The sequence below is a fragment of the Leptonychotes weddellii genome, chromosome 3 (genome assembly GCF_054177405.1).
Source record: "Leptonychotes weddellii isolate Sample4059 chromosome 3, ASM5417740v2, whole genome shotgun sequence".
Lineage (NCBI taxonomy): Eukaryota > Metazoa > Chordata > Mammalia > Carnivora > Phocidae > Leptonychotes > Leptonychotes weddellii.
In genome coordinates, this window is record NC_138371.1 from 135,601,311 (window position 1) to 135,618,523 (window position 17,213).

Sequence of the window (17,213 nt, forward strand, 5' to 3'; positions counted from 1 at the left end):
TCAGACGGAAGAAAACAAGAAAAATGAGTTAATACAAATTCAAGAGGTCCTGGGTGTTTGCATTCAATTATTTTTTGCAACGTATTTTTAAAATGTATTGAAAGCTATTGTAACACAGCTAACAAGGGATTTGTCAGAAATATGTAGTAGAATGAATGTTTATAGTTGATACTAAGCCAAAAATTAATATGCATGTGCACATGCATGGGTATAAATTTTCATATGAATGCCTGTCAAACATCTAGACATACTCTCTATCATATGTATGTGTCTCTATTTACACACATATTCAATGATTTACCCAATGTTTAATTGAGTAATGAATTAGTTTAATATAAACTTTAGCAAACAGAATATTTACACTTTACCCACATTTACCTTTAAAAGCAAACAAATGCCAATAACAGGCACTTCAGTGAAAGACCAAGCCCATGTTCAAATATAAATGGTAAAAATGAGAAAGAAGTTATGAAAATATATACCTTTAATTTGCAGACATATAAACACGTTTGGTATAGTACAGACACATGAGGCCAAAAAAGTAGAATGATCCGGCTTAAGCTAACACATTCCTTGTTTACACAGATATTTTGCTATAGCTCTCATATCAAATAAAATTCCCAGCTCAACACAATGAAGTGAAAGAGATCAATCACTAAGGAACCAGCTTGCTTCATGGCAAAGGATTCAGTAAAAGCTAAGTTATCGAAGAAATCTGCTGCTGGGCTTACAAATAAACTCTTGGACCTAGTCCAAAGCCAAAGAAAGGAAGCCAGAAATGGTAGCCAACAAACCCAAACAACAACAAAAAGATAAGTATAACTTTTATATAAAGGGCCCAACTAAAGCGACCGGTAGTGTACACTAGCTTCTAGAATAATTCCGTTTTAATATGATTTTTATTTTCTCATGTGGTAAATGAGTTCAAGCACATAGAAACCTAATATATAACCCAAGTATGAAATACTACTGACGAGTTGTCAAAGCACCAAAATGTTGTGAACGCCTACGAAGCAACTAAGGATTGAAACAGGTCTCTGCTCCTGGCTGTTTTCCTTGGACACAATTTCCAGTTACAATGTCTGTAAGGGAGAATATACACATTTCCCCTGTAATACTAGCAAGCACAGTGGCACAGGGAACAGAGAGCAATCTGAGTACACAGAAAGCAAAATACTCTTCAGCAGGTCAACTCTTTAACACATGGCCACGTTTTCACCCTTGCTAAAAAACAAATTGCGCTTCTTTGTAACGCCTTCTCTTTCAAAGTACATGATGTACTTGTGAGGTAATAAACATTCTGTTTACAAATGCATTTCTTTTCTTTCTTATCATACACTGAAGTGCGGTGAAATTCAGTTTATTTCAATTTCATATCTCTTAAATGTTAAAAACAATATATTTAAAATATACTCTTTCATTAATTTCCTGTACAACAACTGTCCTGTACAATACCTCAAAACAGTTCCCTGCAGAGGAGTAGCTGATGCCCTCTTGTGGTTAAAGGACTTTTTAGACAAAAAAAAAAAAATGCAATGTACCATTTTCTTACCTTATTCCCAGGTTCTTTGAAAGCTGCAAACCATGTCCAAGCTTTTTTTTTTTTTTTTTAACAACAGTTGTATAGCTTTTAGTACTAATTTTCATTAGAAAATGCTGTACACATTTTATAACCTCTGATTTTGAATTTAAAAACCTGTAAACAGCTTACTTACAATATAGTACAAGTTATAAATTAGTCGTCCTTCATTGGAACTGTCATCTACACACTCTTGTTTAAGGTGATGAAGACTACCCAAAGTCAGCTAAAACATCTCTTATTCCATGATGAAATATCAAATATTAGAAATAGCCATTGGTTTCCTCTCTCTCATATGCAAGCCAATTTTTCCTTTGAGTGGAATTTGTACTTCCAAATTTTCGTCTTCCCTGTGATGCTTTTTCCCTCTCCTTAAACAGATGTATATGCCCATCCCTGTTACCAGTGTGATAGAACCCAAGCTTATTACAGACAGAGCCACTAGGGTGGGCACACAGGACACAGCCTCGACTTTCCTATGAGTTGGTTCTATTGAGATCTGTGGTTCTTTCTCCTCTATATTAATTTCTGGTTCCTTTCTTAAAAGACTCTCAATGTAGCTCTCGTTACTGACAGTGTCATTGACAAACAGGTTCACCATGACTGTGGAATGGAGAGGTTCGGGATAACCATGGTCACTCACTTTCACCAGTAAACGATGGAGTCCATAGTCTGTCTGCAGCAATGCCTCTTCCAAAGTAATGTTGCCGGTTTTAGGGTCAATCCTAAAGGACTCAGGCCTCGGACCTCTTCTTCCTATGATGCTGTAAGCTATGACAGCGTTCATGCCTGTGTCTTTGTCAACAGCATAGACCTCTGTAACTGGGGAGCCAGGGAGAGTAGAAGGCAGTACCAACAGGTAGGACATGTTGGACTGAGGAAATAGAACCAGAGGAGGGTTGTCATTGATATCTAGAAGGAGAATTGTGATTTTTGCAGTTGAAGAGAGGGCAGGCTCACCCCCATCAACAGCTTCGACCCACAACGTATAGGAGCTTTGCTGCTCTCTGTCCAAAGAGACTTTAGCTCTCAACATGCCCTTTCCTGTGTCTATGACAAAAATATCACTCTGGTTCACCACCGAGAGGGCAACCCATCCATTTCGTCCAGCATCGGCATCTGTGACACTAATTACCCCAATTTCACCATATCCTGGAAAGTTTTCTGGCACAAAAAAGCTGAAGTCCTTGTTGATAAACCTAGGGCTATTGTCATTTTTATCCAGCACGGTGAGAACCACAGTGGCAACTGATTCTCTGGGCGGCTTCCCAGAGTCAACAGCTCTGACTGTGTACCTGTACTTTTCTTTCTCTTCTCGGTCCAGCTGAGTGGAAACTGTCAGAATTCCTGTCACACTGTCTAAGGAAAAATATGAGGGGGCATCAGGTCCCAGGAAATAGGAAACTTGGCCTCTCTCTTCACTGTCAGCATCCGTCGCGTACAGCTTAGTCAAAAAGGCATGGGGTGCGTTGTTTTCTTCAATAGTTAGTTCCAGCAAGGGCTGCAGGAAAATAGGAGCATTATCATTGTCATCTAAAAGTTGCACTTTAATAATTTTTTTGACATGAAATCCCTCAGAGTTCCAGGCCACCACAGCTATTTCATAGAACTGCTGTAGCTCATAGTCCATCGGTTTTGTGGTTTCCAGCAAATATTCATTATTGTACGGTTTGTAGGGTGATAACCTAAATGGTCCTTCACCGTCCAGGTAGCAGTTCACCTTGTATTTACCTTCTGGATCTCTTATGGTGAAGAATGCAATCGGAGTGTTAATAGGCTCCAGTTCTCTCAGGTAAACAACACCATCTACCTCATTTGCTATATAACGAGGAACAATTTCAGGTGGTCTGAAAATGACTTTGATAATGGTCACCAGGGCTGTGGTCACAGCAGGGATGCAGCCTGGACCGTTAGCAAGGATGGTGAGCTTGTGCGTTTGCAGAACACTGCCCCCAATCTTACTGAAAAGTTTAATGACTCCGGTGGTTTCATCCAGATGGAATAAATCCTTGGATGCTTGTGGAACTTTCTGGCTGTAGGCGTAAGTGATCTGAGCATTGGTTCCCAAGTCTCTATCCACGGCCTGGACAGCTGCAACCGGGGTGCCCACTGTAGCATTCCCAAACACAGTGACATTGATTTGTGAGTCCGCGAAGAGAGGGCAATTGTCATTAATGTCAGTTATGCCGATGGTGAGGGTGGCGCTGCCCAACAGTGGTGGAGACCCGCCATCCTCCGCTATGATGATGCTCACGTACTGGTCCTGGGTCTCCCTATCCAACAGTCCCATGACAATTAGGTAGGGAGTGCGCTCCCCATTCTCATTCTCCTCCACGTCCAGGGTGAACATGCGATGGTAGTCCAGTAAGCGGTAGGTCTGCACCCCGTTCGTGCCTATATCTGGGTCCATGGCAGGATGCTCTATGGCCAGCCGGGTGTTTATAGGTGCATTTTCTGGGACCCAAACCGAGATTTGGGAAACGGGGAACTGCGGGGCATTGTCATTGATGTCCCGGATAGCGATTTTCACCTTCACAAACCTAAAGTATTCCTGAGGCAGGACCAGTACATCCAAAAGCAAAAGACAAGAGTCAGAGGAAGGGGAGGAGGAGATGGAAATGCTGCCGCCCCACGCTCCTCCACCTCCTTCAAGACACAGGGCCTCCCGGTCGATCTCCTGGGCAGAAGTGTGCAGCTCCCCGGAACGGTTGTCCAGGGTCACGTACTGGCCACTCAGTCCCCGGGAGGCCAGGCTGAAGGAGAGAGGGGGGTTCCGCTCCGCGACGGGGCGCTCCGGCAGCTGCGACAACTGGTCCTGCCTCCCGGCGGCGCGGGGCACCAGCCGCAGGTCCTCGGCCAGGCTGCCGATGAGCACCCCCGCGGGCAGTCCCTCGTTCAGGCTGTACAGAAGCTCCGTGGCCCGGCTGTAACTCGCGAGGCAGGTGAAGGGTCCCACGAAGAGGAAAAACAGAAACAGATGCTGAAAGTGGGGGGAGGGGAGAAGGCTCGTTACACACACGCGGGACCACGGAGATTGGAGTCAGAAACCAGGGCCACAAGGTCATATTTACCCCCATCCCCATTACCAAAGGCAAACCCTCTAGTGAGAGAGGGATGAAGAGGAAACTTGCTGCAAAGAAGAGATCTTTGCAACACTGTCGCCAAAACTTATTTTTTCTGTTCACTTTCTACCCTCCCCCCTCCTTTCTCCCGCTCCTCATCAGCACCCTTATTCAGTTAATAATCGGAATCCCAAGCCATAAAGCGTCCCTGGAAACACACGCCAGAGTGGAGAGCACTCAACTCGGACTGCGCAACGCCGCAGGGAAACCACCGGGGTAGGTCATGGAGAGGGAGGAGGTGGGTAGAGGAGGGTACTGAGCGATGATAGGCAATTCATCAATTTATTTCCCATTGAAATGTTTCTACCACTAAGGTCTCCGGAACGCGAAATGTGTCACATCCCTTATTATGAGAACACCACCACCACCACCAATATCAATAATAATAATATGGAAAACATAGTGACACTTTCCCTTTGGAAGCACCCCCGCCCCATTAAATAAACACTTTAGGTCAGAGAAGTGATTTTCATTTTAGCTCTCATCTAGTGTCAAATCGAAAGAATCTGGATCTCCACCTCCTATCAAGCCCTTCCTAATCCCCCTCCCCTAAGGGAAAAGAAGTAAACGCGGAAAATGTTTACGCAAAAAAAACAATTTGTCAATTACAGTGGCCAGTCCTAGCAGGTGCCGACAGCAGGAAATCTCCTCACCCCAGTATCTCAAGCGGATCGAGCCCCCCCCCCCATCTGCCTACAATTTCTATTTCAGAAACTTACTCTCCCGACCCAAGGACTTGCCTATTCCTTGGTAAAATGGAGACACCTTATCCTAAACTCCCTTTCCCTCCCCTCAACCTTCCCGTAAAGTTTGGATTAAGGGAAAAGGTTTGAAAAACCATCAAGAGTAGGAACTGCCTCACAGCACAGCAACTTGTCGGGGCTGCAGGGCTCCCGGACCCCAACCCTTACCGGCAGGTTTCTGTGGCTGGTGCTGCTCCTGGGACGACTTAGACGCCCCATATCCAGGCGCGGGAGCCAGGTCGCCGGGCACCAGCTCACTGCTAGGGCCCGCGAGCTGCGCGCATTCCCTCGGCCGCGCATTCCCAGGGAGGCTGCAGTCAGCGCGCTCCTGGCGGGAGGGCGGCGGAAGACACTCCCTCTCTGTTCATGCAAATCGCTGGGGAACTGCAGCCAATAGTCACTGGCTCGTCAATTAAGGACGGGAGCTAAAGGGGGGCAGAAAGGCGCGGGGCAGAAGGGCACCGTCATGGTTTCTTTCCCCGGGCGCAGCTAAGTCCCGACCCCGCCGGAGGAGCCGGAACGGGGGACTTGCCTCTGAAGACTGCGACCAGGCGCCCCCCGGTCGGGCACCGGAGTGCGTGCCCACCAGCCTCCCTCCTCGCCGCACCAGTCAGAACCCAAGTCCACGGGTTGCGAGCGCGAGAGGGAGAATTAGAATAAATAAATAAGCCCGCATGTATATCTGAATATAGAGAGAGAAGAAGTCGGCGCTACAGAGCAGCCACAGGAGCGATCCCCAAAACGCTTGCTTTGCCACCAGTTCTTCGGAGAGACTTGCATCCAGCCCTGTGTGCACAGAGAAAGAAAAGCCGCGCTTCTCTGGGGAGGGAAGGAATTTCAAACTCTTTTTAAGGTGGTTTGAACCGGAAAAGCAAATAGATGAATTCGGGGAGGGTTTTGACATGCTCTAATTTTGAATTTTCGTTGTTGGTGGTGGCAGAGCTTCTGCTAGTTTCCTAGTTGGAGGCGCAAGGGTCTCTGGGTGTCTGCCTTGTGGTCTTACTTTAGAGACGGTCGTGGCTTCTGGCCAAGGAAGGAAAGAGCCCAGGGGGAAAGTGGAAACAATTGTGTGGTAACTAACACAAGTAGTTCTGCCCGCTGGCAATTTTAACATACTTCTCGAAGGGAGGCAAAAATTGGTTACTTTTCATTTCAAATTATTGCTTTTTTCTTTCCCTTGGAATGCTTACTGGGAAAGTGGCCCTTTAGAAAGGAATCCTGGAGGGGTGTGGTGCAAAAATGCTTGGATATTTCCTCTGATTCTCACACTGAAGAGCCATGTGACCTGTTTCTTCCTTTATAAAATCAGGGCTGGTGAGAGACTCCAGTGAATTAAGTCTGTGAAACACTTTTTATCTGCAGGGTGCCATATAAATAATGGAAAAGACCATTGGCATTTCCCTGAGTAGACATTTCTCTTCATCACTGGGTTTCCAGATAGCCTCTGCACTGCCCTGAACATAAAATCCTCCCCACTCAATATTTAGTGACTGAGCCCAGAATAGAAAAATCTTCCTTTTGGGTCAGAGAAAGATCTGACATCCTGTGCTTTCCATAGGAACCACTTTAATTTTCCTATTCTACCTTATACTAACTAGAATCTAATCTGAATTGGTTGGCTGAACTAATTGTTTTGCTCCTTCTTATTTTCTCTCCATCTCTGCTAATTCTAGAGACATGGAGTCCTAAATATTGACAACACACTACATCAAAACATCTGGTGTGTGTAACAGTTGCTTATTGCACAAATGGGACCATACATGGAGTCCACAAACAGAATTCCCTGTAATACATATCTGGCATATGATATGGATCTGATTTATAAAATTAGCCCCTTTAGGCTCTTTAGAATGAAACCGGAGTGCTGGTGAAGAGGTGGACACACAGAGGAACATGTACACGTGGGTGTGAAGCCATTATACAACTGATAAACAAAGCACAGTCAGGGAAGTAGGATAGGTCTCTTCTTCAGCTGCTAATTCTGCCCTCCAGATGAACTTTTACCATACCTGGTAAATATTTACTGAGGGATCTCTAGCTGAAACATGGCTGACTCCAAAAATCAGTACCAAGCTGCTTCAGAAATGTGTTTATGTCTTCGCGGCGCTCAATACCCACATCTTCTGGAAGTTTGGGGGTCACGGCCAGAAGCAGGCCATACATCGGCAGTGAGAGTACATGGAGGCTGGACCCACAGTCTGAATTAATTTTACATCTATACAGACAGCAACCGTGATAGACTGTATATCCCCCTTATAGTTCATGCCCTCTCCTATAGGTTAAAATCACTCACCTTATATTTTGGTGAAAATATAGGAATCTCTTTCCTTAATTTGTCCTTTGTTTACAATGACACTACATAGGAGCTGTCGTTTATGAAGACAATCCAGTTGAAGTGACATTGCCTCTTTGTAATTATTTTGTTGACTGTCTTTAATTTTCCGTGGACTCCTAAGCTCTTTCTTTCTCTACTTTGCCGTGGATACTTTTGGCACAGATGCACCATTTTCAAGTGTCCCCATACTACATCCCAGCAGAGTTTTGGTCTTCTGACCATATCATCCAGCTGATCTCTATGGAAAAGGTTAGTGCTTCTCCTCCCCTTCATTAAGCAGGCAAGAAATTAAATCTGTGTATTCTATAATACATAGGTTTAACAATAACTTTTCTAGAATGTTTCTAAAAAGCATGACCATATGAAATATAATGGAAGTTGAAACACAGAAGTTAAACCTTCTGGAGATAATGTTTAGAATGACAATAATAACTCCCATTGCTTTGTGATTGCAAAGTCCCTGGATGGAAGTTTGTCATCAAAACTGGAAGACCTTGACACAATTTGAGGTAAAACCTTCATGTCACAATCCAAACTGTTAACTGAGCTACTTGTTATTATCTTTCCTTTTTGAAGATCTAAGCAGAGGTTTCATGCAGGGTTACACTGTAATTGGGCCTCAGGAAAAAAAAAAAAAAAGGGCCAATACCCTTCTTTCTTCTCCTGTACCTTCATCCTGGGTACAGTGAAAACATTCCCAAACTCCTGTTCCTTATGATGCCAGTCCTGTGACCTACCATCTGGCGTCACATATTTCTTCTAAAGATGATCTGGAGAGCTTCTGTGCTATTCCTCCCTTGAAAATAATACTTACGAACTTCTCAGATGTCTCAATTGCTCTGGGCCTGCTTCCCAGGTGTTTTGTAAAAATTGATCTGGAAGAATAGTTAGATTATATGCCTCCCAAACCTATTTTTTCTTTAGACAAGGAAAACAATTTTATACAATAGATGGTACACTGAGCAGAGCCAGGAAATTTGGGTTCCATTCTCTGAGTTGCTGCTAGGTTACTGTGTGACTTTAGGTAAGTAATCACACCTCTCTGTTTCAAATTTCCTATAAATACACCCCTACATACTACATGGACTTATATGCATTAAATGGCTTACCTAATATCTGTCATTAACAGACACTGAATAATGATACACAGGTGACTTTGATAATTATTTATTGCATGATCTCACTGAAGGTTAGTAATAAATTTCATTTACTGCAAGACTTCTCTCCTTGTAGTCTTACCTCTTTATAAAGTGTGAGCATGCTTGTAAATGTATGTCAGGATACTATCTTCAGACTTTGTCCATTTATCAAACATACTCTAAAACTTTAAAAATATTTGAAGTGCTGTGTTTTCCAGGTAACTTTTATAATTGAGCCATTTGAAGTATTTTAGTAACAGTATGGTATCCACAAGTTTCATATAATTAATATGTACACAGATATTTAAACCTATTTTGAATCATAGTTCTATAAATGTTTTAATTAATTGATGATTGTAAATAAGTATAAATTTAGAATATGACCTTATTTTAAGATTACTCCATTTTTGCTTCTTAATATATGAAATTAGCGATCCTTTTAGATGATTTAGATGTATGTGTGTATATTTATGATGTATATATTATATATAAGTGTAAATCCTATAAAATATAGGAATATAATATATAGTATAACATAAAATAATTATAAATATGTAATTAAATATGTTTTTATATATAACATATTTTTAAAAATACATTCTTTTGTAAATATAAATTACATATTTATACACATTACATAATATATATATATATGGAATGTATGTGTGTATGCACACACACACACACACACACACACATTCTTTGTCTTATCCAACAATCAAGACTGAGAAATGATCACATTTATAAAACCAGTACAATATTTGAAAAATAATAAAATCGACCATTTATTGCGTGTCAGTAATGTTTTGAACATGCTACTGGGTGCTTTACATGTGTATTTGCTTACTCTTCATAACAGTTTTATAATGTAGGTATTATTATTTCAATTTTACAGCTGTAAGTTACATGCCTATCAGTATCTTTGGCCCCTATCCATGGCCTCCAAAGGGCATGTTCTTTCTACTCTGGTACACCCTTCTCACCTGAATGGATGGATCTAGGGTGTATACACATTTAAATGTATTTCAAGCCAACAAATGTTTATCACTCATCTACAGTAGGAAAAACATTGGAGGCATAGATTTGCTATATGATAACTTTTTGAAGTAAAAATTTCTTTAGTCAATTACTATGTTCTAAACAGATATACATACAGAAACACAAACTCCTCTGTGTTTGGCCAGCTTCACTCTTCTTACGACTTGCAGACTTAGAATATATTATGTGTGTAGATATATTGTGTGTACTTGAAAGTCCTGAAAAGTTCTAAGTAATTTTATGGATTGCCCAGTTAACCCTCATTTTATATATTAGTTGAGAGCAAGAGAAGTGGTGCATAACTAATTCAAATCTTAAAAATTCTCCTATTTCTTGGAATAGCAGACTTTGGCCTCGGGATCAGCTCTGAATTTAGAGGATAACTTAGAAAAAGAGCAGTTATTTTCTCTTATCATCTATGACTTCCAAAAGCCTTGATCTTAAACATTGCCGTAAGTGCCAGTTAGTTACTTTATATTATTTTATTTTTCCAATTTACAAATATATTTAAGAAACAGTACTGCAGGGGCTCCCCCTTATTTGCAGGGCAGATGTTCCAAGACCTCCAGGGGATGCCTGAAAGCCCACATGGTACCGAACGCTGTTTCTCCTATACATACAGACCTGTGATAAAGCTTAATTTATAAGTGAGGTACAGTACAAGATGAACAATCACTAACAGTAAAGTAGAACAATTTTAACAATATACTGTAATAAAAGTTATGTGAATGTGGCCTTTCTCTCTCTCTCAAAACATCTTACTGTATTATATACTCACCCTTCTTGTGATGATATGAGATGATAAAATGGTCACATGATAAGATGAGGTGAGGGAATAACGCGGGCACTGTGACTAGCGTTAAGCTATTATTGGCCTTCCGATCACACATCAGAAGGAGGGATCATCTGCTTCTAAACCACAGTTGCCCGTGGGTAACTAAAACCCCTGGAAGCAAAACTGAAGGAAAGGTGGGGGGTGGGGTGTGATAATTTAGATAAATTGTTGTTCAAGTATATCAAGCTTAAAAAAAAAATAAGCCTACATTGCATTTTCCCTACACAACTCAGAGATTAATTGTGAGGCTAATAGAAAATTAGCATATTGGTTCTTTTGCTAAAAAAGCTGTATAATTGCTTTAGTAAATAAATATACTATTTAAACTACTTGTACAAAAGGACGCAATTAAGATAATTTACTATAATACAGACTTGTATTCTAAAACAGTTAACAGTCAACTGTGCAATTTATGTGACTTTAGTCGATACTAACTAGTACATTCTCTTTGTTTTAGAAAACTGTGTGTAAATAAATGGATCTTACATCTCCTCTTTCCCCACATATTCCAATAGGAAGGGTAGAGTAGGGTAGAACAGTTCTTTAGTTTCAGAACTTAATTAGCCTCACTTTAACAGGGATAAGTATAGCTGGGCAAAGTCATCAGAAAACCCCAGGCCTAATTTTAGCTCACATTTTCAACTTTCGCTCCTGATCCTCAAAATAAATTTTAAAAGTCATTTCCAACTCATTTAAATTTCACATTCTTTCTTCTCACTTCTGGTAGAGGTGATAATGAGCAGTGAAATCATCAAAAGAAAGGTAGTAGGATTGAGGAGGAGACAAAATGAAAGGCGTGGAAAATCCATAAAGTGGATCAGCAGTCACTGAATAATGAACAGTTAACTGAAGGCAGTTTATTGATGACATGTATGCCTTACTTCCTGGAACCGGACCCTGGGAGACTTGAAAGAAGGGAGAGGTATGGGCTGTGAGAGGATAAAGTAATCACAAACCCTGTAAATTAGCATAGAAATTAGGTCAGGGGCAAAACAACTCCACTGAAGGAGAGAAATCATTTTACGTTTTATTGTAGGGCACTGATCCCATGCCCTGTGTTCTTCAGATACCAATTCTTCACTCACAAGCTGAAGTGTTACATTTGGAAAAGCTTCATGAAAATTTGTGCGCAGGTCGTGTTTTTACACAGATCGACAGATCTTTTGCCTGGCTTTATAACATCTCTTTTTATCTGCTTCTTTGAATCTAAGGTAGGATTGTTAAAGCCTGCGTGACCGTTCTGATCTCAGTGTGTATGGTATATGAAAGCACTGAGCTAGTATTGCAGGGTCAACGAAAGGCTCTTTCAGTGACGTAAAAAGTCAACATTTTCACGGGGTAGAACTCTGATCACTAACTTCTTCTTTCTGGATATCTTTTTAGGAAGAGGCGAGAGAGTGCTGACCTTAATCTCATTTACTGCTAACATCTACCAATTACTGAGCACGTAACTTTTGCCAGGTGCACGGTGAGCATTAGTTCTGATCTTCACAAACACCCTGAAAGTTAATGATGACCCCATTTTAAAGATAAAGAATCTGAGAATTTCAGAGGGTAAGTAGGTTGCCTGAGGTTACACAGCTGGGAAGTGGCCAAGCTAGGACTGAACAAGAAAAATTTGAGGTAGTTTACTGTAATGCTGGTGACTCTTTCTCCTATATATTCACTGAAATAAGCACACATATTGAATATTGAATATGTACGCATTATAAACAATGCATAGAATGTGATAGCAACAGAATCATTGAAAAATACCAAACTTGTAGAAAAATTGAACAATTACTGATGAAATGTAAATGTCATATTTATGAAATAGCATATTTTCTTCTTTATTTAGATTATCAAGAAAAGGAAGTCGATTTTATAAATGAATTTTCATTAATGGTTTGGAGTTATATGCCAATAAGACATTTATTTGGTGAAAGTAATATGCTTCTTGATAATGAAATCATAAATATCCTAAAGGCTATCTAATTCTTAATTATAGATATTTAAATCTGATCAAGTTGGTATCAACTTTATTTAAAATACAATATTAATAAATCTATTTTTTTCTCCCCTTTATGGATAAATAAATTCATTAACTAGATTTTAGTGAGGCATCACTAATAATAATTAGCTTTTAATGACAGAATTGTATTACTAACTTTATTTTAAATATTTGTATGTGCCTTTAGGATTTAAAATAAGACAAATGTAGATAAGGTGACTATTACTAGATTAATATTTGATCTTAACCAGAATTTAGATTTTGTGCTATTTAACACTCACAAAGGAGAAAAGAAAGCTAGAAAGAAAAAAAAAGCATAAAAAGAAAAAAAAAGATCGATTTGTATGGGAAACAAACTTTTTCCATGGTATTTTTCTCTCAATGAAAAGGATTTAAAATGCCTCGAATGTGCCATAAGCATGACATATATTCTCTATAGAAGCAATTTTTTTATTCTAAATGAGGAAATATATGACGTGTTTTCTTGAAACAAAAAAAATATTGCCACTTCCGTATTCCAATACATTAAAAAAAAAAAGCACCCAAATCTATGAGAGTCCGGTCAGAGCTTGTTAAATGATTAAGTAACGATCGTAAAAGGCATTTGACGCACAACCTTTACTAGTCATAAAGCCAAGAAACCTGAGATAGCCTTGCTAGCTGCGAGCGTGAATATTTTAGCATTTTTGTGGTATTTCTGGATCAAGATTGATTCCAGGTGCCATCTCCACATATCCGTGTATATGTAAGAGAAGCTCTTCTAGGCTGGACATGGACAGATCCTTGGAGTCTGGATCACCGCCAGTCTGGCTCTGTGAGGTGTGACACTGCAGCCTACAGTTAACCTCTTAATAGTAGTCAAAGCAGCAGTGACTTTTTTTTTCTTTTTCTTTTTTTTTGGTAAAAGGACAGATTTTCACTTCCACTTACTGTTAATCAAAAAATGTTAGCTCTCTTGAGTCACCTTTATATTTTTCCCTCCAATAGATTTTGGCAAGAAGACAACCTATTCCTTAGACATCATCAGACGCTGAAGGATGGCAGAAACAACATAGAAGGTACTAGACTCTTTTTATTGTCGTTGCTTTTGGTTATTTAGAGCCCACTTTCCTTGACTTTACATGTTCCTAGTCCACTTTTCCCAACTCTGTGACGCTACACTTAAGTATGTTTTGTATCTAATACCTCTGACCTATATTGACTTTGTTGGATTTCCTCTTCTCACCGTTTAACTATACGTTTCTCCAAAGATTCTATTTCCTTCTAGTCACTCACTGGGGAGCCCTTCCATTATAATTGTAGTAATCTCTTTCTATATTTAGGCTTCCCAATGCCCCTAAATTCCACACGTCCAAAACTGTTCCTGTCACCTGAAGTCATCTATGGTTGAAAATGCCTTTCTCCCAGGTGACACCTAAGTTCCTCCCTGACGATACTTGCTCCTTCTTATTCAAAGTGGCCTGTTTCTGGGTCAAATAATGTAACATGTGACAGTGCTTCTAACACAGAACAGAAATATCCATGCTTATAAACACTAATTACTGAAGGGTAGTTTGTAAATATTATGAAACCAATAACTACTCTTGCCATTTGTTGAGGGAAGGCAGAACTGAGGTGCCCAGTTTTGTTTTCACCCTATCAATACATACAGAACTGACTGTTGCTGAAACATAGCAGATACAGAAGTTTGAAGAAATCACCCAGCAGTACAGAGCATTGTTGCCTGAGAAAAGTCAGCAGCCTACCTCACAAGAGGCCCCAGAGAGTTGAATTGGAGTAGGAAGGATATAATAACAGCCACCGGTTTTTGAGCATTCACTGGACTAAGATAGACAGTTGACCCTGGATCAACACAGGGGTTCAGGGGCTGACCCTCCACGTAGTCGAAAATGCACATATAACTTAACTACTAATGACCTTACCAATAAGCATAAAAAATCAATTAACACATATTTTGTATATGTATTATATACTGTATTCTTACAATAAAGTAAGATAGAGAAAATAAAATGTCATTAAGAAAATCATAAGGAAGAGAAAATACATTTACACTGTACCGTACTATATTTATTGAAAACATCTGCATATAAGTGGACCTATGCAGTTCAATCCCATGTTGTTCAAGGGCCAACTGTATATATATATATATATATATACATGCATATTCACATATATAGACACACACTTATTTATATGTATGTGTGTGTATGTGTGTGCTGTATATAAATTCTCACAATAGCCCTATCAATAGGAATTATTGTTTCCAATTTAAAAATGGGGACATTACAGCTTAAAGCTTTATGTACATTATCCAAGATCACACAGCCATGTTTAAAGAGTTTTTCTTTTATTTTTAAGTCATCTCTACATGGCGCTTGAACTTACAACCCCGAGATCAAAAGTTGCATGCTCTACTGACTGAGCCAACAAGGCACCCCCACAGAGCCGTAGTAAAAACCTTCCAAACATTATCTTAATTCAGGCACTGTATATTACTAGGCTATATAGTTGCACAGGCTGAAAAATCTAATTTGGGGAAGGAGGACAGACAGCGTATTTTAAAATCTCAGGCTTAACTCATATTGACCCAGCCTGACTATATGTCCCAATTTCCTAAGTCTGTTTTAGCCTATTGTCTCAGAGCATCAATAATACCCTCTTTTACTCTAAAGTACTGTGGTTTAGATAATGAAATAGAAGGCCAACTTAAGTGAGCCATATTTACAAGATTGGTATAGAAACTCGATGTGCAATGAAAATATAACTGTTACAAAGACTTCTATACTTCTGTGGCATGGTCAGTGCATTCTTTTCTGAAGACAGATCTAAGTGGGGAACAAAAGAACTAGGAGAATCAAACTATAACATGAATCAAGTGTTTATTCACGGCAGGCTGATGGAAATGGGATACCACAGCCATTTGGCTTCAGTTCCGGGTCACGGCTCAGTAGTTTGATGCATACTTCCTCTGGGATGCTCCTTTATTGTTTCCAAAGCTGGCTGGTCTCTCTGCTGATGAACACATGCTTTAAAAAACAAAACAAAACAAAACATAGATACCTTACTCAGGGTATGACGAGAAGCCTGATGTCTGGGAACCATTCTACCTTCATTAGTGAGCAGTTTCATGCTTCTGCTCTGATTGTGTGATCGGCAAGAGGGCGTTTTACCTTATGGCCAGGGTATAGAAGGGCATTTCACTGTAGCCTGTAGGTAGGGACAGGGGGACCGCATTGTGCCTTTGAGCCTAGGCTTTGCGGTCAGACGGACCTGGCTTCAATTCCCAGTTCTCCCAGTTACCGGTGGAGTACCCTTGAGTTTTACTTAGAATTGTGAAGACTCAATTTTTCCATTTGATAAAAATGGTTGAAAATTTTCCACACTTGCCATTTGCCAGGCACTGTCACAGGAACATTACCAGTATTAAAGTATCTAATCTTCATGCCAATCCTATAAGCTAGGGATTGTTAAAGGTCACTATTTTAATAGGAGGTATAAAGAGGGTCGGTAACTTGCCCCAGATCACACAGCCGGTAGTGGAGGAGCTGAGATTGGAAATGAGGCTGTGGGCCTTCAGAACCTACATTCCCTGACCCCCCTGTACTTTGTCCGATAACACAGGATTGAGAGCACTTACTTACTAGTGGTACGTATTTAAATGAGAGGATTCATTTAGAGCATGTCACGGTCCCTGGCACAGAGTAAGGTTCAATCATTGCTAACTGTAAAAATTGTAGTTCCATTAACTCCTTTCCTTCTCCTTCCCATCCTTCATTTTCACTCAAATTAGATCATGGTTCTTTTTATTTCCCACGCCACATAATTATCACTGTTTCTATACCTTATTCTTCAATAGAAAGTCCTATATTGTCTGCTTCACTTTTTTCAAAACATGCTTATTCCTCACAGTCCAGTGCATGGGACCTTTTTCATTCTACTTTGTTGGTGCCTTCATCCATGTCAATTTTGATTCCTATGAGTTTTATTGTAATTAGATTGTTGGAATAAGTTATGACCATTTTGCATGTCTCCACACATTCTTCTATATCACTTTTGGACAGAATAGAATTTACTCATGTAGGTTTGCCATGTGGATATACACATTTTACTTATTTCAATATTTCATATAAATATCTTTTCATTGAAGCATCCTTTATCCACAACTTTGCCAACATTTATGATTATTTAGTATGTTACTAAATATTGGATATGTGTTTTATTTTATTTTTTAAAAAATATTTTATTTATGGGCGCCTGGGTGGCTCAGTTGGTTAAGCGACTGCCTTCGGCTCAGGTCATGATCCTGGAGTCCCGGGATCGAGTCCCGCATCGGGCTCCCTGCTCGGCAGGGAGTCTGCTTCTCCCTCTGACCCTCCCCCCTCTCATGTGCTCTCTCTCTCCTCTCATCCTCTCTCTCAAATAAATAAATAAA

At 40.1% G+C, this 17,213-nt stretch overlaps 1 protein-coding gene across 1 annotated transcript; it reads right to left on the reverse strand.

The window, feature by feature from the left end:
- Positions 1-466: 466 nt before the first annotated feature.
- PCDH20 (protocadherin 20) lies at positions 467-6,040 on the reverse strand. Its single transcript, XM_006729536.2, has 2 exons — positions 5,613-6,040; positions 467-4,559 (listed from the first exon to the last, which is right to left on the reverse strand). The coding sequence occupies exons 1-2, from the start codon at positions 5,742-5,744 to the stop codon at positions 1,836-1,838; spliced, it is 2,856 nt and encodes a 951-aa protein (XP_006729599.1). The 5' UTR covers positions 5,745-6,040; the 3' UTR covers positions 467-1,835.
- Between the last annotated feature and the right edge of the window lie 11,173 nt (positions 6,041-17,213).

Bases quoted from the DNA above. Each gene is read 5' to 3' on its own strand.
- PCDH20 (XM_006729536.2), bottom strand. From the start codon at position 5,744: ATGCGCGGCCGAGGGAATGCGCGCAGCTCGCGGGCCCTAGCAGTGAGC. The intron at 4,560-5,612 runs GTAAGGGTTGGG...CCCCACTTTCAG, and splicing joins CCAGCCACAGAAACCTGCCG to CATCTGTTTCTGTTTTTCCT.